The 27633-nt window shown below is 43.9% G+C and overlaps 1 protein-coding gene across 3 annotated transcripts in view; it reads right to left on the bottom strand.

The window, feature by feature from the left end:
- Positions 1 to 24646, bottom strand: part of LOC135310854 (ras GTPase-activating protein 1-like) — a 137524-nt gene extending 112878 nt beyond the window's left edge. For all 3 annotated transcript variants that reach the window (XM_064439911.1, XM_064439912.1, XM_064439913.1), the window contains exon 1: positions 24145 to 24646. In XM_064439911.1, the coding sequence (XP_064295981.1) occupies positions 24145 to 24608 (464 nt within the window). In that variant the 5' untranslated portion in view covers positions 24609 to 24646. The remainder of the gene's footprint in view (positions 1 to 24144) is intronic.
- Positions 24647 to 27633: the final 2987 nt, after the last annotated feature.

Below are 27633 nucleotides of genomic sequence, written 5' to 3'. Positions count from 1 at the left end.
TGGCTAGAAGCAAAAGCGCTAGAGATAGCCCTGCGAAAGGATATATATCGGCATATAAATGTGTGCACGGACTCCTTATACGTGTATAAATTAGTCACGTCCATGAAACAAGACGGTGTACCACACACGGAAATTGCCTTGATGCTGGATGTTGCTTTATCGCAGCGAGGAGCAACTGTGACAGTAATTCACATTTGCAGTCATCAGACAGGGCCTGGGCCACTGATTGAGGGGAATCGCATGGCTGATGAGGCAGCCGCGGGAGTCTGGACATTGACGGAGGCAAGGAAACTGCATGAACAACTGCACCTGGGTGCTAAAGCCTTGGCAAAGGAGCGTGGCATCTCAATAAGAGCAGCAAGAGAAGTAGTAGCCACCTGTCCTTACTGTCAGCACTCGCCATTGTGGGAGGCAGGAGTCAACCCTCGAGGACTGGAAGCAAATGCTATCTAGCAGACTGACTTTACTGAATGTCCACAGTTGGCCCCCGGAAGGCACCTGGCAATTACAATCGATACATATAGTGGAGTCGTCATGGCTACTCAACATCGGAAGCAGACTGCAACGCAGTTGGCTGCGCATTGGACCACGGTGATGGCGTGGCTTGGAAAGCCTACCGAGATAAAAACAGACAATGGACCATGCTTTCGGGCTCGAAGTACCCAAGAATGGCGTAAAGCTTGGAATATTGTATTAAAACACGGCATTGCTTACAATAGCACAGGGCAGGCAATAGTTGAACGTGCTCATCGCACCTTGAAAGCAAAAATAATACAGCTTGGGGAGGGGTATAAGGGAGCTATACCCGTAGCAGCTCAGCAAACTATTTTAATGCGTGCACTATATTCGCTTAATCATTTTATACGCAGGCAGGAGCAAGTTACAGCAGTGGAGAAGCACTTTGGCAAAGCTCAAGCAGGTGAGCGCTATCCGCAGGTATGAGTAAGGTTCCCAGGCAGTGAGCAATGGGAGAGAGGATGGCAACTGAGATGCCTGGGGAGGGGCTACGCCGCGGTTGAGAATGAAGGGCGCATAGAATGGGTGCCTGCAAAGTGTGTGAAAGCAGAACTGTGCAAGGATGTACAATGAATAATCCCTTTCTGAGTTGTCTCTTTGCAGGGTCTGCTGACATGGATCCTCATGCTAGCCGTACCATTGGGAAAAGAAATGAGCTCCTTGACAAGATCGCAAGCAATATTGCAACAAGAGCGACACTGGGAAAGGGCGGCAAAAGAGAGATATGAACTGGGATTGGATAGTAATAATTGGGGGGATCTTGTTGTGCGTAGTAACCATGGTTACTTGTGGGCTGCCATTGTTATGCTGTGTTATAAGACAAATCAGAGAGCGCCTGCAAGAGTTACGTGAATATAGACCTGACCGCAATATGTATCCGCTTACGCAAGTAGCTTTGTAGAACTTTTAGCAGCATGGGGAGGGGGAGATGTAGGGGAATAGAGAGGGATCGGCGACTGGAAGATCACGGGATGTGACGGAAAGATAGACTCCTCCCCATAGGAGTGGCAGGAAAAGGAAGCACAAGAGCTATATAAGCGTGTGACGCAGTTAAATAAACGGACATTTTGTATCCATCATATTGATGTCTGTGCATCACTGTCCCCAGGGTGGGTAGAGCCCTGTGTCCCGGAGATATGCAGCCCAAGATAAGTTCTCCCATAGAAGTGTACAGCAACACAATGTTTAAAAAAAAATTTTAAAAAGAGAACAGCTTTGCTGTTGATAAAAATCTCGCCAGAAACCTTTTCTCCCCTATGAAATGAAAGTTGGCTATGAGAACTTCTGTCAGAATTAAAGTCAAATAGATGATACAGATACAGGTCACATATACCAGCAGAAGCAGTACCAGTGTAGATATTGTTTACATTGGCAAAGCTGCAGTCTTGTTAGTATAGCTCTCCTTTGCTTCTCTGTAACCAGGGTGAAGTTAACCAAACATGGATGCTGCTATACCGTCCAACTGAACATTAAGTCTGGGGACAATCAATGTATTCGTTAATCTGTATTTTAGTCATTAGTTAATCCTTAATGTAATAGATAATGTGTTTCTGTCAGAACCCCTCTCTTTTCAGACTCAAAGCCTAATTTTTAGATCCTAAACCCCTCACTCCTAGTACTTAGGGTCCAAACCTCTGTTTTAAGGATTAAATTAAAGCCTCACTTTTCTGTAGCAATGATTCAGGGTATAAATGGTTGGGAGTTACTAATACAATCTAGTGTAGCTCAACTAAGGCTGGGACCCGGAGCCAAAACTTAACCAAGATAAGGAGGTAGCCTTAACAGGAACAGCCTGCACGATGACTAAACCATGTTGCTTTAGGGGTGTCAGAGAGGCCTCAAGATTCGAAATACCTAAACAAAGTCACGATGACATTTGGCCTTAAGAAAAGCAGACATACAGAGCCATAAAGATAAGGAACTGCAGAGCAGACACTAAATCAAGGACAGACCACCCCTCAAGGGCAGTACATAGGTAATCTCAGAACTGAGTTTGTGTGAACACAAGGGTTAACTAGCGGACACAGGGAGGAAGAGTATGTTCTTCATCCAGAGACCCCTGACGACCACCCCCACCCAGAGACACCAATAGGCATGCGCAAATGACATCTGCATATAATATGTATATCTTTTATCAGAAATCTAATGAATATGTATATGAAGCATGTATTTAACCGGCACAGAGATCTGACGGTATGCAAGTTAGGTGGAGCTATCCCCCATGCATCCAGCGCCGCAAATAAAAAATGCCTGCCTTTTAACACTACATTGGTTCATTCCCGATTTCGGTGACATCTCCTCATCCCGATTAAAACAAATTAAACCAGTGAAAGAGTTGTTTAGTCTGTACAACCCTATAGCACTTGAGGCAATGTTAGAAAGATTGTCTGTGATGGGTTGACCCCAGCCAGCATCTAACCATCCACACAGCTGCTTGCTCACTCCCCCCAACCCCCAGCAGAACAGGGTAGGGAATAAGAAGAGCACAAGCAAGAAAATTCGTGGGTTGACATAAGGTTTAATAAGTGAAGGAAAAATGAAGGAAGGAGGCAGGGGAAAACAGATAACAACACAACATATGCAATGCAAAGGCTCACTACTCACTACCTCCCACAAGCAGACCAACACCCAACCAGTCTCTGAGCAATAGCTACCTTGGAAGACACATACACCCCTCCCTGTTTTTGTGTTTTTTGTTGTTTTTTGTTTTTTTTTTTCCATTGCTGAGCATGACTTGATATTGTTATAAGGGGCCTCAGGCAAGAATGCACTCAAGGACATAATCTTCCGAAGCCTGATGGGGAACATCCTGGAGGGATGTAAACAACCTAACAGCAGGCACCAGTCAAAACCAAGACAAAAGGAACTAAGGACATCTCCATCTAGATAAGAGTCAGAACACCAGTTGAAACCAACACACCTTGCAACACACTCTGAAAAGATTACTGGATGGGACAACTCATGACCATATGTGGAAGAAGGACTCAGCATTCATGGAAAGGACACAACAACCCACTGGGGACCATCAGAGACCACCTGATACCTCTCTTCAGGGGCTCCTAAGGGACTTAAAACACATGGGCAATTAAGACACAAGTATTATAATTAGTTCTAGGAAATAGAATGAATACATATACCTATTCTGGGCAATCTAATGCATATGTATATAACTGAGAAATAAAAGCTTTGTCTATCATGACTTGTGGCATGCATGCTAGGAAAAATTATCCCCTGTGCATCTGGCACCATAATAAAGAATGCCTGCATCTTAATACTACATTGGTGTTAAGGAGTTTTATTCCCAATTTCGGTGACAAAGGTACACCATGAAGCATCAGTGGCTCTGCATGAGGTCATACTGGAGCACCTCAGAGCATGTGGCCATGGATAAGCCCTTGACAGAGCAGGTATGTACCTGGAGGGACTGCAGCCATGGGCAAGGCCACATTGGTCTGGTCCAAAGGGACCAGGGGTGGAGATTGTAATGGAAATACCTTTAAATTATTGTAAACTGGGATTTGATTTACATGTTATGGGAATTACTATAGCAGAAACCCCTTGTTGCTAGCCAGGCTAGGAACAAGGGGAGGAGTTCATTGCAATGTTAAAACCTATAAGCTGATGTGGTGTTACAGCCCCCCAGGCCACTCTGGGATCCCAGGTTAAGCCCTATCTTGCCATTATCTTGGTCATAATGACTTGGGCACCAGTCAACCTCTGTCCACGCCTGGGATATCTGCTCCCTGACTTGTATACCAGAATTGTGGCCAGAATGTAAAATACTGACCAAAGCAAATCATCTCGCTCCTAGAAGTAGCGATCCAAGAGGGAGACCTTTTGAGCTCTCCAGGACAGAAGCAGGATGTGTGACCCTGTATCTCCCCCTAGGCTGGGACACCTCTCAGGATAGATTTCGTGAGGACTGTAGGATCATCTGCTGACGATTTCATGAGGTTTGCCGGCCATGTGCTGATGAATGCCAGCACACAAAAGTGAGTAATTTCTGAAACTCACAAAAAGGGAAATTTTATTCACAGGTTAACTCTGGGGGGTGGGGGGGTGTGCAAGCAATTTGACTATACACACACATATATATTATCCCTATTCACAAACTGTTGACCAAGTCTGAGACTAAGATTGGACCTAGACTTCTATCTGAAATAAGTTTAGAAAGCAAGGGGATCTATTCTGAATCTTGTGACTCACACTCAAACAAAATTCTAAACATTAGTATTTTTAGTACCTTTTTGGTTCTTATGATATCATCGCATTTCCTTTTCATGTTAGAACTGCAGCCGAGGACAACAGCTGAAAAGCCATTCAAATGATGTTCCTGTTCAGGCAAAACCCAAACTATGTTTATCTTTGTCATGCTTTAGCCGGCAGCTCAGCCCCACACGGTCGCTCGCTCACTCCCCCACCGGTAGATGGGGGAGAGAATCAGAAGGGTAACGCTCGTGGGTTGAGCTAAGAACAGTTTAATAATTAAAATGAAAAAAACCAACAAAAATGCAATGGAAAGGAGAACGAGAGGCGCGAAACGCGGGGGGGGGGGGGGGGGGGGAATTACCGCCGAAACAAACTGCACGCGACGCAGTCGCTCACCACCCGCTGCCGCGCCGCTCCCGAGCCGCAAACTGCCCCCCCCTTAATATACTGGTCATGGTGTCACATGGTATGGAATGAACATGCCATTGGCCAGTCGGGGTCAGCCGCCCCCGCCGTGGCCCTGCCCCTCCCCAGCCTCCCGTTGATGCAGCAGAGCGCAGGAAGCTGGAAAGGTAGCTGACACACACACCCCAGGGAGAATTAACCCCTTCTCAGCCAAAACCAGCACAATCTTGAAGGCAGCCTATGCTTGTAGTTTTCAGTTCAGATACTCAAACAAAATGAGAATCAGTTCTACAGATGTTCTTAAAAAATATATACTGAAATCCTATGCAAGACTACAAAAGAAACAAAACAAACATCATTTGGGGAAATAAAATAATGAAGGACCTTGAGATATGGAAGACTGGAGAAATCCATATGCAAATAAAAAGGGTCAGAATCCCTTTTGTAAGGTCAAACCAAAGGTTCCAGTTCAGCAAAAAGCTTATGCTCCACTCATTCACTGTAGCTTCACTGACTTCACTGGAGATAAGGTGGAGCTTAAAGGGTAAAGATGAGATAAAGTTTCTATAGAAAGAGTCCTCTGCAATTAGAGAAAGTGAATTACTAGCTGCTTCCATTAGGTCAAAGTCCTACTATAAAGTTAGGATATGACAGAGTTTGAGCTTGTCATTAACCTGCTCCAATCCAGACTGATCTGTATGCTCTGCAGAGAGATGTGACAATAATAAGTACTGTCTATGCTAAATTTGGGTGGCTGGGAAAAGAGTTGGGGGTGAATTAATGACCATACATGACTTGACTCTACTTGACTTTGTAAGTAGAAGCTCACACAGAGGAAAAGATCCATCATTCCAACATTATACTAGACAAGTGGCCCAGCCTACTCCATTAAATGCAATGACCCTTCCACAGTGAAGCCACGGGAAAGAAATTGGAAGTTTTTTGAAGCTGGATTATACTGAAGATGTATTAAATATGTTACCATTAACCATCACCCCCAAATTTCAAGTGTAGCTGTGTATATAAATTAAAAGAAAAAAAACTCAAGAAAACATATTTGCTCTTAATATAAATTTCACTTTGCTTGGCACCAGCTAGTAATCAGAGTAGCTTGCTGCATGTCTAAATTAATTTCAATAGGAAATGGAAATTAATGGAAATATTAGGACATTCAATTTATGCTCCCAATGGCAGTCAGTATCAAATATCTCACAGGCATAGCAGGGGTTTCAACAGAAGATCCTATGAGATCTCATTCTGAACCTTATAACCTCTAACTACCTTTCAGCAGCCAACACTGTAATCATGAGGCAGCAAGATAATCACAGTAATTAGTTAACCTAGTTATTCAGTGAATTGTTTATATTTTGGTTCAATCCCTATCCCGTTTCCAAACACAGATTTAATTTCAGTATTCTTCTTTTAACATGAACTCTGTTTCCTCTGATAAATTCAGGAGGATTCAAGTTTGGCAGTCACTGTGGCCATATCCAGGTTTCAGGCAACTTCCTCTTCCTTTTGATACAGAAGCAGCCTACCCCAACCCTCACATGAGAGCAAGCAAACATACAGGCATACTTCCCTCTACTTTCAGCAAAAGCCAAACACACCTTCCTATATTTGTTACAGAGTGCTGGGCTGCCACCACATATTTGTGTAGTCACCCTCCTGACCCAGACAGACAGATTTTACTGCTGTAGGCAGTGAAGTGGCAGCTGTTGTTGGGAGAGGCCATCTCCAACCTTCAGCAACAAGACTTGCTGGTCATGATGGATAAATAATCCAAATAGGACCTTCCAAGATGTTGCTGTAAAATGAAAAATAAGTTATTAATGCACGCTTGAACAAGAGAATGTAAACTCAGAAGGTTATGGTAACATTGTATTTGTTGCTGGTGGTACTGGTATACTGTGTGGTATGAAAGAGTTACATGGCTTCTATGATTCTATGCATTGGAAAAGGCTGCCCAGAGAGGTGGTGGAGTCACCATCCCTGGAGGTGTTCAAAAAACGTGTAGACGTGGCACTTCGGGACATGGTTTAGGAGGCATGCTAGTGTTGGGTTGATGGTTGGACTTGACGATCTTAGAGGTCTTTTCCAACCTTAATGATTCTACGATTTAATTACAGGACTGAAATCCATTTAGTTTATCCAAGTGAGACTCTGACTGTAGTCTATTGGTCTGAACCAAAGTTTAGTAGAAGAGCGTTTTTCCATGTAGAAATGGTATAACAAGTGGCTGGAAATTGAAGGCAAAGCTACAGGGGGATTAAAAAAAAAAAGACAATATGGACAGCCTATCTGAAATTGTGGGGGCAGTGGGTGAGATTCACTTCACCTCATTTTAGCTGGCTAATAGTTGAATGTTTAGTCTAAATTAGTGTGGGTGCCCTGTATTGTCAATAGATATTCCCCAGAGGGCGATTCATCCCCTCTTTAGCATCTATCTTGTGATGCAATTAGTTGCTCGCTGGAGGTTCTTATGTGTCTCCACTGATTATATACAGAGTCCACCCAATTGAGGTAGACTGAATACCTGTGATTAACAGCTAGAGTCAGATAAGATGAAACCTACTATATACATACATATATACACGCATTTATATCATTGAGCTCAATTATATCTAATAGGCCTGAAGGTACAAATTATTCAGGGAAGCGCTTTAGTTTGAATCTTGGAATCTATATTTTAGTAGTTTTCAGCAATGCAGTTGTCCCTATGACAGAGATCATGTTTCAGTTTCTTGTAGATATATGGTACCTTCAATTTAGTATCTCATTTAACTTCTAATTTCCCATACAATTGTACATCAGCCAGTTCAGATAGTCCTAACAGAAGAATGATCTTTGTCCTTGCTTGTCTTCAAAGGTTTCACTGAGAGACCACATATGATGACAGGCTCTTTAAATTAGTGCTATATTCACTGAAAACACTTTTCTTTTGTTTCTTCCTATTCATTATGGATTTAGAACCCTTAGAGGTTATCTATGAATAAGAGCAACTAACTATAAATAATGACCATCTATTCATCGGAAATTAGCTCATTATGGTCAAACTATTTGTCACTTATAAATTAAAACTGATAACAATTTTTGAGTAAACCAAGTTGTCTTAGACCAATACAAGAAAAAATGATCAAACTTTTTTGAAAAATAAAATCTGAAGACTGAAGCAATATGTGCACAATATTACTTCCCTATTTAGGAGGATGAGATAATTTTTCTAGACCATTCACAATTTCTTCTCTTTAAAACAGGTAGCATCCTTTTTTAATTCCCAAGTGAACAAATTTTAGTGAAAAGGTGTCATGTGCAGCAGTACTATACGACTCCTGCTTTTAAGCCATTTAATTCATTACTTCGCTATTACTCATCCACTTGCATTTGTTCAAAGCAATGTCATTAATAACAAAAATCTCTGTCCTTAATACACTTTGCTTTTACGCAGAAAAGTCCATATTGTTTACATTTATCTTGTGTCCTATCTATTTCTGCTTGCATATTTTAAGTCACTGAAGCTCAAGCATAGAGTGTATGCTGAAAGATTTAAAAGGATATCAATTTAGACTGATCTTTGCAGAAGACATGCCGAATTATTTCCTCTACAGTGACTAGAGCAAGCTTCCTATAAACTGACTGTGGTTAGTGTCCAGGCTTTGTTCATCCTATATGCTACATCAGAACACCACACATGCCTTGCTGTCGTAGTTTAACCCCAGTAGGCAGCTAAGCATGACAGGGCTGCTCGCTCACACAAACACACCCACACCCCCACAGGCTCGTAGGTTGAGATAAGAACAGTTTAATAATTAAAATAAAATTTTAAAAAAACAAAACAACAAAAATGCAATGGAAAGGAAAACAATGAGAGGCGCAAAACCCCGAGTGGGGAGGGGAGGGGAAAGAACCACCAAAACAAACTGCACTTGACGCAGCCGCTCACTGCCCGCCGACCCTACGCTGCCAGTCCCTGAGTTGCAACTGCCCCCATTAATATACTGATCATGGCGTCACATGGTATGGAATGAACATCCCATTGGCCAGTTGGGGTCAGCTGCCATGGCCCCGCCCCTCCCAGCCTCCCACCCACATGGCAGAGCACAGGAAGCTGGTATGGTCCCTGACTACTACAGGCACTACACTGAAGAGAATTAACCCCTTCTCAGCCAGAACCAGCATATTCTCCACCCCTTATTCCATACCATTTACACCATGCCCGGGTCCCATACCATTCAGTACAACCTTAACAACCACGCCTCCCCTTCCCATCCTTTGACATAACCAAAGGAAATGATGTCTGTGTAGTACGGGCCTTTCCTGCAAACTGTCCATAAAAAGGCCCACTGAGTTCACCCAGTCCATGACTCTGGGCTCCATCTGTTGTATCAGTCTTTCAGAGTGGGAGAGATGGTGTGTGTGGCGTTGGGCTGCTGCATACCGAGTCACTCATGATTCCATCACTGATGAAACAAGCGAAGTGCAGCAAAGTTGATCTTCCGTGGATTGGGAGGCCTGTTCTATGATATCACTGATAGAACACAGAGATGACACACAGTACTATATAGCAGTTCTCATTGTGCCATTCAGTTCATTGGCTGTTTTCGCCCAAAATCAAATCCCCTTGAGGCACACATCAGATTTCTCCATCCTCCCGCATCACCCACAAAGTGCACCCAGGAGCTCCAGCAAAAACAGTCCCACGAATAGGTTTTTCTTTTCCTGAGGCAAGAAGGACCCAGACAGTTTTGCCCAGCATATTTTTCACATGCACTACAGGGACTCTATCCCCTTCCACAGTATGTAGGATTTCTGACTGGGCAGGGCCAGCTCGATTGGCAGATCCCCTAGTGTTGACTAACCACGTGGCTTTTGCTAAATGTGTATCCCAGTGTTGGAATGTTCCACCCAACATTGCTCCTAAAAAGTACGCTAACAGCCCATTGTACTGTTCAACTTTACCAGAGGCTAGTGCGTGACAGGGGATGTGATACACCCACTCAATGCCGTGCTCTTTGGCCCAGGTGTCTATGAGGTTATTTCGGAAATGAGTCCCATTGTCTGACTCAATTCTCTCTGGGGTGCCATGTTGCCACAGGACTTGTTTTTCCAGGCCCAGGATAGTATTCCGGGCAGTGGCATGGGGCACAGGATATATTTCCAGCCAGCCGGTGGTTGCTTCCACCACTGTCAGCATATGGTGCTTGCCTTGGCGGGTTTGTGGGAGTGTGGTATAGTCAATTTGCCAGGCCTCCCCATATTTATATTTCGGCCATTATCCCCCATACCACAGAGGCTTAACCCGCTTCACCTCCTTAATTGCAGAGCATGTTTCACATTCGTGGATAACCTGTGCAACAACATCCATGGTCAAGTCGACCCCTCGACCATGAGCCCACCTGTATGTTGCATCTCTCCCTTGATGGCCTGAGGTGTCATGGGCCCACAGAGCTAGAAATAGTTCACCTTTATGTTGTCAGTCCAGATCCACCTCAGCCACTTCAATCTTGGCAGCCTGATCTACCTGCTGGTTGTTTCGATGTTCTTCAGTGGCCCGACTCTTGGGGACGTGAGCATCCACATGACGTACCTTTACAACCAGTTTCTCTACCTGGGCAGCAATATCTTGCCACAATGTGGCAGCCCAGATGGGTTTGCCTCTGCGCTGCCAGTTGCTCTGCTTCCACTGCTGTAACCAGCCCCACAGGGTATTCGCCACCATCCAGGAATCAGTATAGAGATAGAGCACTGGCCACTTTTCCCGTTCAGCAATGTCTAAGGCCAGCTGGATGGCCTTTACCTCTGCAAACGGGCGTGATTCTCCTTCTCCTTCAGCAGTTTCTGCTACTTGTCATGTAGGACTCCATACAGCAGCCTTCCATCTCCGGTGCTTTCCCACAAGGCAACAGGACCCATCCATGAACAGGGCATACTACTTCTCATTTCCTGGCAGTTTGTTATACAGTGGGGCTTCTTCAGCATGTGTCACCTCCTCCTCTGGTGATAATGCAAAATCTTTGCCTTCTGGCCAGTCCATAATCACTTCCAAGATTCCTGGGTGACTGCGGTATCCTACTCAAGACCGCTGGGTGATCAGGGAAACCTATTCACTCCATGCAGCATCAGTTGCACGGTGTGTAGAGGGGATGTTTCCTTTGAACATCCAGCCCAGCACTGGCAGTCGAGGTGCCAGGAGAAGCTGTGCCTCAGTACCAACCACTTCTGAAGCAGCTCGAACCCCTTCATATGCTGCCAATATCTCTTTTTCAGTTGGAGTATAGCGGGCTTCGGACCCTCTGTATCCCCGACTCGAAAACCCTAGGGGTCGACCCCGGGTCTCCCCTGGTGCTTTCTGCCAGAGGCTCCAGGTAGGGCCATTCTCCCCAGCTGCAGCATAGAGCACACTCTTTACATCTTGCCCTGCCCGGACTGGCCCAAGAGCTACTACATGGACTATTTCTCGTTTAATCTGTTCAAAGGCTTGTCGTTGCTCAGGGCCCCATTTGAAATCATTCTTTTTCCGGGTCACATGATAGAGAGGGCTTACGATCAGACTGTAATTTGGAATATGCCTTCTCCAAAAACCCACAACGCCCAAGAAGGCTTCTGTTTCCTTTTTGCTAGTTGGTGGAGACACGGCTGCTATTTTGTTGATCACATCCATTGGAATCTGACGACCATCTTGCCATTTAATTCCTAAGAACTGGATTTCTCATGCGGGTCCCTTCACCTTACTTGGTTTTATGGCAAAACCAGCTTTCAGAAGGATTTGGACTATTTTCTCTCCTTTCTCAAAAACTTCTTCCACTGTGTTGCCCCACACAATGATGTCATCAATGTATTGAAGGTGTTCTGGACTGTTCCAGTACAGTCTGAATCAGTCCATGGCAAATGGTAGGACTGTGTTTCCACCCCTGGGGCAGTCGATTCCAGGTGTACTGGACCCCCCTCCAAGTAAAAGCAAACTGTGGCCTGCACTCTGCTGCCAGAGGGATGGAGAAGAATGCATTAGCAATATCAATTGTGACACACCACTTGGCCACCTTTGACTTCAGTTCATATTGAAGTTCTAGCATGTCTGGCACAGCAGCACTCAATGGTGGAGTGACTTCATTCAGGCCACGATAGTCTACTGTTACCCTCCACTCTCCATTAGACTTCCGGACTGGCCATATGGGACTGTTAAAGGGTGAGTGGGTCTTAATGATCACTCCTTGGCTCCTCAGTTGGTGAATGAGTTTATGGATGGGGATCAGAGAGTCTCTGTTGGTGCGATATTGCCGCCAGTGCACTGTTGTGGTGGCGATTGGCACCTGTTGTTCTTCGACCTTCAGCAACCCCACAACAGAAGGGTCCTTCGAGAGACCGGGCAAGGTAGACAGCTGTTTAATTTCCTCCGTCTCCAAGGCAGCAACACCAAAAGCCCACCTGTACCCTTTTGGGTCCTTGAAATACCCTCTCCTGAGGTAGTCTATGCCAAGGATGCACGGAGCCTCTGGGCCAGTCACAATGGGGTGCTTCTGCCACTCATTCCCAGTGAGGCTCACTTCGGCCTCCAATACAGTTAGCTCTTGGGATCCCCCTGTCACTCCAGCAATACTGATGGGTTCTGCCCCTATATAGTTTGATGGCATTAAGGTGCACTGTGCGCCGGTGTCCACTAAAGCTTTATAATCCTGTGGGTCGGACGTGCCAGGCCATTGGATCCACACAGTCCAGTAAGCCCGGTTATCCCTTTCCTCCACCCGGCTGGAGGCAGGGCCCCTCTAGTCCTGATCATGGCAGTCACAACTCACTTCCTGTAAATGTGAATCAGGAGTCCCTCTATTACACTTAGAAATAAAATCAGCGCTTCTACTCCTCTGTCTGGGGACTTGCTCGCTGGAAACTGGAGCAGCAGCTTTCCTGGAAGAGCCTCCCTGAGTGACTGTTCTTCCTTGCAGTTCATGTACTCGTGCCTGTAGGGTCGAAGTAGGCTTGCCATCCCACCTCATCATGTCCTCTCTGTGGTCACACAGGTAGAACCATAGGGTGGCCCGTGGTGTGTATCCCCTTCTTTGAGCCAAAGGACGCTTATTCCTAACAGCTGAGACACTGCTCTGTCGAGGTGGGGAGTAGGACAGATCATCTTTGAGTTGCTGGACCTCTTGGGATAGTTTCTCCACAGCAGAGACGAGCGAGGAAGAGATATTTGTGTCGTAATCCCGGAGTCTATCTATCACCTCTGCCACCGTTGGTGTCTCGTCATCTTTCCAGGACATCACTGCCAATGAGTTTGCCTGTGAAGATGGTGCGCTCCGTACAAACTTCCACCACATGGGTCGCGTGCACTCGGCTTCATCTGGATCTTTGGATGACCGTTGATCGTCCAGGTCACCATAAATCACCTCAAACACAGCTAATTCCCTTAGATACTGGATGCCTTTCTCCATAGTTGTCCATTTTCCTGGGCAATATGTAACATCTTCTTTAAAGGGATACCTTTCCTTCACTCCAGACAGGAGTCTCCTCCAGAGGCTGAGGGCTTGTGGTTTTTTTCCAATTGCTTTGTCAACGCCCCCTTCCCCAGAAAGGGATCCCAATTGTTTGGCTTCTTTTCCCTCTAGTTCCAGGCTACTGGCCCCATTATCCCAGCATTGGAGCAGCCAGGTGGCAACGTGCTCACCTGAACAATGGCTATAATCTTTTCGCATATCTCACAACTCGCTTAAGGACAGGGATCGGGTGGTCTCTATTTCATTTATTACTTCTCCCTCCTCTCCCCGCGATGGCCCTGGTTCTTCATCATCCCGTTCTAAACGAGTTGATGTCTGCTTCCAATATTTCATCTTGTGTATGGGGGCAACTGATCCTGGTACGGGTTTATTTTCTGAGCTAGCTACGGTACTTGTTGTGGGGGTTTGAGTGGCTGCAGTGCCTGTTGTCAGGGCTGGATTGTCTACAGTGCAAGTCACTTTGCATTTCAATCCAGAGACATTCTCTTCCCCCTGGGGGCACTGAATACTGTTGAGCAGGGCTCGGTAGCCATGGGCCAGGCCCCAGCATGTTGCAGTTATCTGTGCCTCTCTGGAGTTCCCAGCGTAACAACATACTTTCTCCAAATATTCTACTAGTTTTTTAGGATTCTGCACTTGTTCGGGGGTGAAACTCCAAAACACTGGCGGTGCCCACTGCCCTAGGTATTTGCCCATGCTATCCCACATGCCCTGTCACTCGTAACTATCAAGCCTTGGGGCAGATTTCTGGGTGATATTAAGTTGCTTAGTCAAAACCAAAACAACATGCCCAAAAACTAACAATAAGTGCACCTTAACCACCCAAGGATGTTCAAGATACAAAAACGTTGTTGTAACAAAGGCACAGACATCATAGAACAAAGTTGCAAAGGTATTATTCTGTATTTCCTCCATATAAAATCTCTCAGAGGAGGAGGTATAATTGCTAATTGCCTCAACAAGGTGGTACCCGAAGTACCCTAACAGTTTCAGCAAAAACCCCAAATACCAGATAAAGCTGAAAACCACTGTTTGCATAACAACTCTCATAGGCAAAACATTACTAATCACAGCAGAACACAGCAGACTAAACAGACCAATACCAGTCTTTAACACCAACTGCAAAAATGAGAACATGGTGCTGTGACCAGCAGCTGTTATTATCCCTAACCCTTGGTCCCCACATTGGACACCAAAAAGACTGTTGTGGCTTAGCCAGCAAGTCAGCCCCACACAGTCGCTCACTCACTCCCCCACCGGTGGGATGGGGGAGAGAATCAGAAGGTTAACGCTTGTGGGTTGAGATAGGAACAGTTTAATAATTAAAATTTAAAAAAAAAAAAAAAAAACAACAAAAATGCAATGGAAAGGAAAACAAGAGGCACGAAACCCGGGTCAGGGGAAGGGGAATGAACCACCAAAACAAACCACACATGACTCAGCCACCCACCCCCAAGCCACAACTGCCCCCCCTCAATATACTTGTCATGGTGTCACATGGTATGGCATGAACATGCCATTGGCCAGTCGGAGTCAGCCGCCCCCAGCTGTGGCCCCACCCTTCCCAGCCTCCCACCCAAGTGGCAGAGCACAGGAAGCCGGAAAGGTCCCTGACTACTTCATGCACTAGGGTGAAGAGAATTAACCCCTTCTCAGCCAAAACCAGCACAAGCATACAGAAGTCTCAAGAACAGTTTCATGAAGACGGGAGAACACAACCAAGATATCCTGTATTCTCATTTGTTTCTTTTTTTTAATTCTGCTTTCCATCCCTGATAATTAATAGCTGAATAGTTGATGTTCATATTTCACTGTTCAAGCTTCATATTAGACTTTCTAGTTTTTCTCAGCCTAAAATGGTAACTGCATTCTTAGCATCATCATTTTTTATCCAAACTATGCCTTTTAACACTTTGTCCCATCTTTGTTAGATTTACGCAGATATCATGCAAGGTTGCATTATTTCCTTTATGTGCATTATTAAAATTTAATTAAGGTAGATTTCACTCATACTTTAATAAATTTATTGCCTTCCTCTGTCTTGTTATTTACCAATTTTTAACTGGGTCTTTGCAGTTCTCCACTTTACAAAACTTCCTGACAGAAAAAACTCTGCAAACCTTTCAACTTTTACAGCGGACAGATGCATGTGAAAGATAACAAAACGAAAGAGCTCAAAGTAACCTGAAACTAAAAAAAAATAAAATGTGGGCACAACCAAAAAAGCCAAGCAATTGTCCATTATCCTTTATCCAGCATACATAAAATTAAGAGTGTTTCACACTCTTCTAGGAAAATGAGGTTTTAAATCCTTTTTCAATCCCTATACGTTTTTCTAAGTGGAGGTACAAAGCAAATATAAGCCTAATAAAGAATAAGCATGCTTTTCTCAGTTACCTGTTCTAAAACCCCTTTGAAACAGTATGTAGAAAAATAGAACACTGTTGCACTTCAAGATTAGGAACCAGGCAACTGAAATAGAAAGTCACTCTCATAGACGTTCTTCAGTATGCCAGCTGTGCCAAGCCATTAACTGAGGGAGTTGTACACATTACTAATACCAGCCATCAAAATACTTCCAGCACATACACAAACTATGGACTTACACAAAACAGATGAACCAAAAACCTCAATAAATCTTAACAAAAATAGTAAACAAGAATAGAAGGCGAAATAAGTGTACATTCAAAAGGTAATACATTTTAATAACTTCATTAAAGCAAGGTTCTAAACGTTTCAAGTACTGTAAGGACAAACTGTAATAAGCTTTAAAATAGACATGCAACAACAGCATAATATCAAGCTTTGCAACTCAAAATATTTCTTCCAATCCTACCTGATATATATATATATATATATATATAGATGGGGTTTTTTAGTAAAAAGAACATTGACTGCCTTTTGAGAGAAAAAACCAACCAAACAAAAAACCCCAACCAAACCACAAAACACCAATTAATAGGTGAAGTTTAGCTAAATAGGCTCTTGAAGCAGCTCACATTTTCTTACTGAAAGCTCAGCTTGCGAAATGAATGCTGGAACTCATTAAAGTTCTTAGCAAGTATCATCTCATTTTTACGTGCCTCATTCTTGTGCCCTCAGGTCAAAGATATGCCTTTTTCTGTTTAAATTAGGAGCAATGCTCCTATGGAAACAATATTAATACTGTTGTGAAAATCTGTTGGCAATGGTTAAGAATTTCTAAAGTGTTATTTGTCTTGTCTGTCATCAATTTCATTAAAAGTACCAATGTTTCCTTGACTTTCTCCTTGCACTTCATCCTCTCCTACCTCTAGCCTTCTTGGACTTTCTCCTCATCCTTTTACTATTCTACCCACTCAGTCAGTTTTGCTCATTGGAAGCAACACTAATGTTCCAAGGGACTGAAATATAGAATCCCTGCCTCTACTAGTGCTGAACCGTACCTTCATACCAATCTTTGTTTTCACCTCCCAGTCAGCAGCACAGCTCTGGATTAGAGCCCAAACTAACCGAGCACAGGTGGTTTTTTGTGTTTGGTTTGGGTTTGTTTTGGGGTTTGGTGGTTTTGGTTTGGGGTTTGGTTTTTGGTTTTTTTTTTTTTTATGTTGTGCTCCACTCTCACCTAATCTTTGATGCTAAAATGCCTCACTAGTGAGGTACGTCTCAGTGAAAAACTGCTGCTCTAATTAGAAAACTCTGAAGTTTAGAGCTTTATACACTAAAATCCAAGACAGAAACAATGCCTAAATCAATAGATGTCCAATGCTTCACACCTGCAATAGGAACAGGTGGGAATTGCCTATAGAGTACGATCCATATACACACTGAATCCAATAGTGTGATGTAGAAGAACTGCATGTTGAACTAAGAAAAGAACAAATAGAATGTAAACTATCCAACTCAATGCTTGTTTTGAATGACTTGCAGCCTCACAATTCTACTAAGTGTGTGTATGTGTGTGTGTATGGGTATAAATAAAACATTCTATATTCAAGTCTAGAAACAATAAGATGATTACTACAGAGGTTATTTGTTACATTCTGCTTCTGGAAAGATAAAGACACTTCTGTAGCATCCCTTAGATTGCCAAGGAGTAGAAAGAATATCAAAAAATACCCTCCCTCCACGGATGCTCAGGAAGTACAGAAATCTTTGTAAAAAGAAAGGGTATAGAAATCTGGTTGTAGTTTGAACAAGACAATGCAAGCCATTCCTTAATCTTCTGGACTAAGCAAATATTCAAGCTTGGACCTTGCAAAGTCTTCAGTGTTATTTATTCTACTAAGAGATGGTTGTATGGAAAAGGAATTAATTGATTTATGGTTCCTCTTAAATTGCACTAAACTTTCTATATATAAATGTTATCTATAAAATAACCAAACAAAACCCAATGAGTAAGCCACAGATAATATCCTTTTCGGGGGATACTACATATAGGGGAATGTGTACATACATATGCGTAATTTTACAGGAAAAAAAAAAAAAACAACGGGTAGACTTAGTTTTTTATTTATTTATAGAAAAACTGCTTATACAAACTACACAGAATCACCATAGATTCCCAAGCTGATTATCAGATGTTAGCTAAATCTAAATGCATCATTAACCTCAGTTTCCAGAAACTATCCCAGAAAAATAAAGCAACATACTCTGTATGGGGAAGTTCATAAAAGAAACCCTTTTCCAAATATCTATAAGTAGGTATTAACAAGAAAATAATATATATACCCACCCCTGCTGAGCCAATGACAGGATACCTTAACAGCAAACTAAGATTTTAAATATTCCCATATAGTTACACACTCAACTTTTCTTTAAATACAGTTATATATAGCTAAAATACCTTAACATTAACATACATATTCCAACCCGAGGAAAACTTCATACTTACATAAACTCAAATCCCACTTAAGGATGAATAAGTATTACAATTTCAGTGTTAACAAAATGAAACAATCAACCTTTAATTAAAAAAAATTCTTTCTATGTGAAATTGGTCCCAAGAAGTTGTTGAAAATATAAAGTTGAACATTAAGATAAGAATAACTTTTTTTAGAACGTGATCACTGCAAGAATCAGACTTCTAACTAACGTATCAGAACACTGAATGGGTACACTGAGTGCCCTAGCAAGCTGACTACACCTTTCCTCAAATGTTAGCGCAGCTTACAGGTTTATTTAGCAACATTGGTTTCTATACATTAATTATTAATAGAAAGATAAATATTTAATCATTTTTAATGTGTACCTTTTTAAAGTTAAGCAACACTGTTAGCTACCTTAGAAAGAATTAAAAAAGACAAGATGAATTCTTGAGCTTCTACAGAAGAAATTAGGAGGAAAGTTGTCGATACAGAAAATAATAAAATATTAATAAATTTTATTAAATTTATAGTATATATAATTTTTATATATTTATATTATTATGTAACAAATTAATATTAATTTAATAAAATGTTTATCCACCTCAGCTTTTCTAGTACTTTTCTTCAATGCCTTTGCTAATAGCTATTCTAACAGATATAATCCCAGACTAATTCAAGTAACAAGTTTCAGCAAGCAGGTCCCCTAATAATGGTCCTCAACTATAAACAGTATATTTATAAATATATAAAACATAATTTAAAGATAGATCCCTGAAAAAAAAATTAACTTTTTTTCTATGCCTGAAAGTATATAAAACAGTAGAGGGAACTTGTCAAGAACCAGTAAAATTTTATTGGTGCTGACTATAATCTAGAGGAACACAGAATAACACAGAATTCTTGTTTCATTGGGATAGTTCTATGCAACACAAACACAATGTTGAAATAAGATGCCTTCTCCATTCTCTTACTGTGCCCACCAGCAAGATAAATATCAAGGGTTTGTTTTGTTGTTTTAAAGGAAAAAGGAAGATATGAGATATGGGGGAAACAGAAGAACTACTGCAGGAATCCTAATTCATAGCTGAAACAACAGATGTGGTCCTATGCTGAAGAGATCTATGCCCCCTAACAGCAAATTTAGTGTTCCTCCCCAGCCACCAAAAAAAAAAACAACCCAAAACAAAAAAACCCACAATCATCATAGAGTCATTTAGGTTGGAAAAGACCTTTAAGAGCATTGAGTCCAAAAAGAAGACAAAAGGTAAAGAAATGATGGTATGCTTCTCAATAGGGTAGGCCAGTAGGTAAAGTGCATAAGCCTCGTGTTAAAGTTCTGGGAAACAATATACAACAAAATAAATACTTGATAAAGTACAGATTAAGAGTCTCTATTCACTGTTTAGATTAAATAACCTTCAACTGCTGTTAATTAAAAGTACTGACAAAAAAAAAACACCACAAACCCACACAACCAAAAGAAAAACCAGCACACCACCAAAACAAAAAACACCACACACACCCCAGAAAATTCCTCTTCAAACTTTTTCCAGCATCAAATGCAGTTCCACTTTTATTTTTCCAAATCTGAAGTGCATATATAAATGGAAGCTTATGTTCGGTTTACTTACTGCTTCACTTCCAATATAAGGTTAAAGTACAGTTTTGTTCTGCTGCTCCTAAACATTCTTTTTAAACAACATTTCTGACACCATCTATTCAGACAGAAATAAAACCAGATTTACATACAATTCTATTCTGTAAGTACACAAATTATAAGATCTGGACAAATCAGCAAAATACACAGCAACTTAAAAAAAGTGTTTCCCTTTATCTTCTTTCTACATTTCAAGAACAGGCATTAGTAAAAGACACTCGTTAACTGAAGAAAAAAGGTTACCTACTAACCACATTAACTGTGAAACAGAAGAGAAATCTCATACACTAAAATCAAGTTACATCACAGCTACAGACAGCTAGAATTAGCCTCATGTCCACGGGGGGGGGGGGGGGGGGAGGGAGAAGAAAGAGTTTAACCACCCCGATATCTGCTGGAAGAACAACACAGCAGGACATAAGCAATCCAGGAGGTTCCTGGAGAGCATCAATGACAGCTTCCTGACAGGGGTGACAGAGGAGCCAACGAGGAGAGGTGCTTTGCTGGACCTCATACCCACAAACAAGGAAAGGCTCATTGGGGATGCGAAGGCCAAAGGCAGCCTTGGCTGCAGTGACCATGAGATGGCAGAGTTCAGGGGAGCAAAAAGCAAGATCACAACACTGGACTTCAGGAGTGTAGTCTTGGCCTCTTCAGGGATCTGCTTGGAAGAGTTCCATAAGATAAGGCCCTGGAGGGAAGAGGAGCCCAAGAAAGCTGGTTAATATTCAAGGATCACCTGCACCAAAGGCAACAAGAAGGGCTTCTGTAAGTACACAAGTGGCAAAAGGAAGACTAGGCAAAATGTGGGCCCACTGCTGAACAGGGCAGGGGGCCTGGTGACACAGGATGTGGAAAAAGGCTGAGGTACTAGATGCCTTCTTCACCTCAGTCTTTACTGGCAAGACCAGCCTTCAGGAATCCCAGGTCCCAGAGACCAGGGGGAAAGGCTGGAGCCAGGAGGATGTACCCTCGGTGGAAGATCAGGTCAGGGAATGCTTAAGCAAACTGGACATACATAACCTCACGGGCCCTGATGGGATGCGCCCACGAGTGCCAAGGGAGCTGGCCAATGCCACTGCAAGGCCGCTCTTGATAATATTTGAATGATCGCGGCAATTGAGAGAGGTGCCCAAAGACTGGAAGAAAGCAAATGTCACCCCTATCTTCAAGAAAGAGGACCCAAGGAACTACAGGCCAGTCAGCCTCATCTCAATCCCTGGGGAAGGTGATGGAGCAGCTAATCCTGGAAACCACTTCCAGGCATGTGAAGGACAAGAAAAAAAAAAAAAAAAAAAATCACCAGGAGTAGTCAGCATGGATTTACCATAAGGAAGTCTTGCTTGACCAACCTGATAACCTTCTATGATGAAATGCCTGGCTTGGTAGATGAGGGGAGAGCAGTAGATATTGTCTACCTAGCCTTCAGGAAGACTTTTGACATCATCTCTCATAAGATCCTCATAGAAAAGCTGTTGACATATGGGCAGGGTGAGCAAACAGTGAGGTGGACCGAAAACTGGCTGAACACCCAGGCCCAGAGGGCAGTGGTCAGCAGCATGAAGTCTAGTTGGAGGTCAGTAACTAGCAGCATACCCCAGGGATCAATACTGGGACCAGTCCTGTTCAACATCTTCATTAATGATCTGGATGATGGGGCAGAGTGTACCCTCAGCAAGTTTGTGGATGACAAAACCAGGAGGATCGGCTGATATACCAGAGGGACCTCAACAGGCTGGAGAAATTGGCTGACAGGAACCTCATGCAGTTCAACAAGGGGAAGTGCAAAATCCTGCACCTGGGGAAGAATAACCCCAGGCACTAGTATGTGTGTTGGGGGCTTACCAGCTGGAAAGCAGCTTTGCAGAAAAGGACCTGGGGGTCCTGGTGGACACCAAGTTGAACACAAGCCAGTAATGTGCCCTTGCCACAAAGAAGACTAACAGTATCCTGAGCTGCATTAGGAGGAGCGGTTGCGAGCAGGTCGGGGAGGCGATCCTTCCCCTCTACTCAGCACTGATGAGGCCGCATCTGGAGCCCTGTGTCCAGTTTTGGGCTCCCCAGTACAGGAGAGACACAGACATACTGGCGAGAGTCCAGGAAAGGGTCATGAAGATGAAGGGACTGGAGCATCTCTCCCATGAGGAAAGGCTGAGATGGGACTGTTTAGCCAAGAGAAGGCTCAGGGGGATCTCATCAACATATAGAAATACCTGAAGAGAGGGTGCAAAGACAACAGAGCCAGGCTCTTTTAAGTCGTGCCCAGTGACAGGACAAGATGCAATGGGCACTATCTGAAACACAGGAGGTTCTGTCTGAACATAAGGAAACACTTTCTTTTACCGTGAGGGTGACTGAGCACAGGTTGCCCAGAGAGGTTGTAGAGTCCAAATGTGACAATAGTATTTTCCCTCAGTTTTCAATGCAACACAAATTTGTTCTTTGGTACAGAGTACAGCCTTCAATAATTAATGTAAAACTATACACTTTCAGAAAAACATTGTTTTCTTATTAGCTACTGAAATAAACAAATGCTGTAGAACTCTGGAGTTGCTACCTCTGACAGACTTATCTGAAGAAACTATAACTTCATACTACATTGAAACAAAACATTTTTTACTTTCACTCAAACCATGTTTGTTTAATATTTCTCTACCGACCTCTCTATGTTCAACTGTTTTTTCTCACTAATATGTTGCCTCAACAGATACCAAGAGTGACTGTAAGAATACATCTACTGTGGGTAGGATTTTTGTTTTAACAAGACAGTATTTTGACAACCTATTTCATCTTGTAAGGTTAATATCTTTTGATTTCAACCGATTTCCATTTCAAACTGAAAATCACTCACTGCTTAAAGAAACACCATATGAAAATATGAATGGTGTTGGAACATACAGGAACTGCTTCTGCCATCTTAATGCAACGTTAAGATATATCTTATGAACTTTAAGATTTTTATTCAAATACATAAACAATTAAACTATTTCACATATCACTGGTTTACTACTAAATTAAGTATCATTCATTTTGTAAGCATTTCTGTAACACCATTTCAGACTGCCATCAACCTCTGGCAGTGAGCTTTGCAGATGGGGTAGAGAGTGCAGAGAAAAAGACCAAAACACACACAGAATTGCCCGCTCTATTCCCTAGCATCCTGTGCCTCCCACCTACCACTAAGCTACAGCATAAACACGCTACTTCTATACTCAAAAAGCACGCACTGAACAGACAATCATTAAGTCAGTCTCACTCAGGACTGTGGGGCTAGCATTGCCTTACACAGTATTTGCATGCCCCCTGCACGCCAAGGAGAGAACTGGAACAGAGGTAGGATGTGCGATGATTGGTTAACATGTCCAGATAGTGCTTCCGCAACTCAACAATTAAATAGGACGGCCCGATCAGGGAATTCCGAATTCCCCGAGCCCATCTGCTGGGCTGTGTCACTCATCCGAAGAAGCCATGCCCTGCTTCCTGCCACCCTGCCCGATAACCATGGTTATGTAAGCCTTTGCACTCCTGGATATTAAGTCTAGCCCAGTATTGGTAAATTATTGGACTTGCTGTTGATTTGACCCGGACAATTGTACTACAGAATTACTGGGTGTGTTGTTGTAACAACACGGATAACTGTACTACTGATCTGTATATATTACTGTACCTATATTTAGCAATAGCTTGTTTATCCCTGAAGCTGTTGATCTGGCATCTGTTACTGTATCCTGAACCTATAACTTGGCAGTGCCACCTTAGACCCTTACAAGGATCAAAGATAAATATCAATCATACTTTGGGATTTTGAGTATTTTAATAAAAAGAATCTGTTATGTATTGACAAACTCCTCCCACTGCTAGAAAATTAGTCACATTAAAATGTATTCCCATTTTCCTGAGGTACTTGGAAAAGAGAAAAGGAAGTTAAGTGTATTAGGTGTTTGCTTATAATATTAAGGTGACAGATCTTCATTCTGGTAATAAATCAGGAGTTCAATTTTATAAAAGCACTACTCACTGGTTCGTGGGGGGAGCGCTGAGCGGGATGGCCACCTCCTCCTCTTCATACTCCGGCCCATCCAGCGAGTCGCCTTCGTCCATGGTCCCCAGCCCCCCCGCCAAGGAAGGTGGCTGTGGCGGCGGTGGAGGAGGAAAAGCAACACTGCTGGGTTCGGGTGGGGGCAGCACCCCTCCGGACACCTCCGGCCTCTGGCCAGTTGCTGTCACGGCGCCACCGCCTCCGGACACTAGAGGGGCAGGCCCCGAGCCTAGTGCCAGGAGCCCCAGCGCCGAGCACAAAGCCGGACCGCTGGCGCCCGGGCTGTCCCCGCTAGAGCCCACCAGGAGGGGGGCCTGCGGCCCCAGCTCCTTGCCCCTGCATAAGGTGGGGTAGTGCTCAGACTCAGCTCCGCCAACGGCTCCCACCATCCCAGCGCAGGTAACCGAGCCGCCCTCCTCAGCCCCAGCCTCGGCCGCCATCATGTTGAGCCTCACCCCCTCCTACCTCCTCCCCTCCCCCTCCCGCCGACCGCCGCACGCCGGGGAGATGGCGACGACTTCCCCCTCCCCGCGCCTCCGCCTGCAGGGAGCAGAGCCGGAACGAGAGAATGATTTCTCCAGCAGAGACGGGCTCCGAACAACAGGCGTCTGGGCGCCTAAAGCAACTCCACAAGGTCCGAGCGCTGCTGTTTTATCCCCCTGCGGCCGCGAGGGGAGCAACTCCTGCCGAGACACAACTCCACACTCTCACCCCACTTCCCCGAGATCCAGCGAGGGCGCGCGACTGCATGGGCGGGGCAAAGAAGAATAAAAGGGAGGAAGGGCGTGAGCTAGTTAGCTGGTGACAGAGAAAAGAGCAGATTGGTGAGCGGCTCGGCTCATGAAGGGAGTAGGCAGCACCTTCTTGAGGGGTGTAAGGGATACAGGGAGGGCAGAGACAAACAAGGAGTCCCCCATCATCCCCGCCTCGGGGGAAAAATAAACCCGCAAAATAACGCCACAACCACCAAACAGGAAAAAGCAGATCTCCCCAGATCGTGCCAAAGTTTATTCTTCTCCCGAGAGACGGCATCGAAGTTGAGAACAACTGTGCGAGCCTCTTGTGCTACTAAAGCATAAAGCAGTAAATAGCACACGTAGGTCTGTAGGGAAAGTGGGGTGGCTCGCAGATCATTCCAGCGCGAGGAAAAAAAAAAATAAGCAGGAATTTGCTCAGTGCCATGCTGGTGCCTACAGGGAGAACAGGTCTAGTGAGGCACCGTAGCGCAGGTGCTGCAAGTGCAGGGGGGATGGGGGCGGACGGTAGCTCTCATTAGGGGCGGGAGTGGCAGGGGATCGAGAGGAAGTCGGTTTTCATGCTCAGCTACCGTATGCACCGTGATGAAGGTCTCGCTGGGTACTCACGTGCTTATTTAGAAGGTGGTGTGCTTTGAGTCGCAAGTGGTGCCTTCCTGGTGGGTTAGTTTCTGGGTAAAATTGGGTACTATTCTGACAGGATTTAGTCAGGGGGAGTTCTTGGTGATGCTCTGGTACTTGGATCCAGAATTTCTCAGTGCACTGGAAGTTGCTGTGCTTGTACAGTAGCTTGAAAATACTACATAAGAGACTAGATGCAAAAAAAACTCAGAACGATTCAAAGGTCTAGTGTTAATTCACCACTTCTGGGCCTGACTGTCTTCATACAGGATGGCAACGCTGCTCACTGAGATGGGTTTTTGTATAGAGTGGTGGCTGCTAGGTGTCTACCAAGCCATTCTACCACTCCCCCTCCATCAACAAGAGGGGGAGAAAATACAACAAAAAATCTTGTGGGTTGAGATAAGGACAGGGAGATTACTCAGCAATTACCATCATGGGCAAAACAGACTCAACATGGGGAAATTAATTGCATTTATTGACAACTAAACAGAGAGTAGGATAATGAGAAATAAGAACAATTCTCTCCCCCTGCCCCCTCCCCCTTCTTCCCGAGCTCAACTTCACTCCCGACGACTCTACCACCTTCCCCCTCAAGCAGCGCAGGGAGATGGGGAATAGAGGTTGCAGTTGGTTTGTTGCCTTAAACGTATATATTCTTCTTGGGTGAAATGGAATAGCACAGGAATTATTAGTAGTTAAGGGAGGATCACAGTTCAAGGTAGTGAATGATGCTTAGGCCAGATAGGAGGGTATTAGCAATGAATACCTCATTAACAAGAATCTCATAAAAGAATAAAACTCAGTAGAACTTCAAGGACTGAAAATGGAAACATCCTGCTACAAGGAAGGGTGTGAAGATAGGGGAAGGCCACAGATGTGAAGTCACCAGTGATAAAAGGGAACATCTTAGCCGAGAAGGTGCTGAAGCACTGGTAACTGGGGGAAAGGTAATTCTGGCAGGGGGAGATTGCACATGCTCAAGTGGAGTGGTGAGGGATAGTTCTTTCTACCCTCAATTGTACAATCTCAGGTGTTAGTTTTCACTCCTAACTGTGATCCTTTCTTAATTACTAACAACTCCTATGCTATCCCATTTCATCCAAGAAGAATATATATGTGCATACACACACAGAGGTTTGAGGCAACAATTCTGGTGCATTGGCTGGGCATAAATTAAGCACATCCTGTCCACCACAAAAGGCACAGTGGAACCGTCTATCTTTTAGCTTTTGTCCAAGTGTCATGGTTTTAGCTGGGATAGAGTTAATTTTCTTCAGTGCAGCTGGCATAGTGCTGTGCTTTGGACTTAGTATGAAAACAATGTTGAGATAACACACACATGTTTGGGCTGTTGCTGGGTAGCGCTTGTACTAGTCAAGGACTTTTCTAGCTTCCCATGCTCTGCTGGGTGCACAAGAAGCCGGGAGGGGAGGGGGCACAGCCAAGAGAGCAGATTCAAACTGACCAAAGGGCTATTCCATATCATGTAACGTCATGCCCAGTATGTTAACTGGGAGGAGCTGGCCGGGGGAGGGAAGCAGCAATCGCAGCTAGGGGAGGGGCAGCATCAGTCGGTGGGTAGTGAGCAGTTGTATCATTTGTTTCTGTTTTTTTCCCTTTTTCCCCTTTTCCTTTTTATTATATCATCATTATTGTTATTATTATAATAATCATTATTATAATTATTATTTCATTGTAATTATTAAACTGTGCTTATCTCAACCCACAAGTTTTTTTTTTTGTGTGCTTTTGCTCTTCCATTTCTCCCCCCTGTCCAACAGGGGTGGGGGGAGTGAGCGAGCGGCTGCGTGGTGTTTAGTTGCCGACTGAGGCTGAACCCCACGACACCAAGGTATCAGTTGGATGTGTATTTTGAGACCAGTCTTTGATCTATACTTGCTACTGCCGGAGGGAATGCAAGCCGGACTCCAGTGCACACCAGAGGATTTTTTTTCTGGGTATCTCCAAAATCGGAGATAAACCTGGTAACACCAATGTAGTGTTAAAAGGCAGGCATTCTTTATTCACGGCGCTGGATGCACGGGGGATCGCTCCTCCTAACGTGCATACCTTACCTTTCCCATGTGAT

The sequence above is a fragment of the Phalacrocorax carbo genome (assembly GCF_963921805.1).
Source record: "Phalacrocorax carbo chromosome W unlocalized genomic scaffold, bPhaCar2.1 SUPER_W_unloc_3, whole genome shotgun sequence".
NCBI lineage: Eukaryota > Metazoa > Chordata > Aves > Suliformes > Phalacrocoracidae > Phalacrocorax > Phalacrocorax carbo.
Note: the sequence above shows the minus strand (reverse complement) of the source record. Positions and strands in the feature narration are given on the sequence as shown.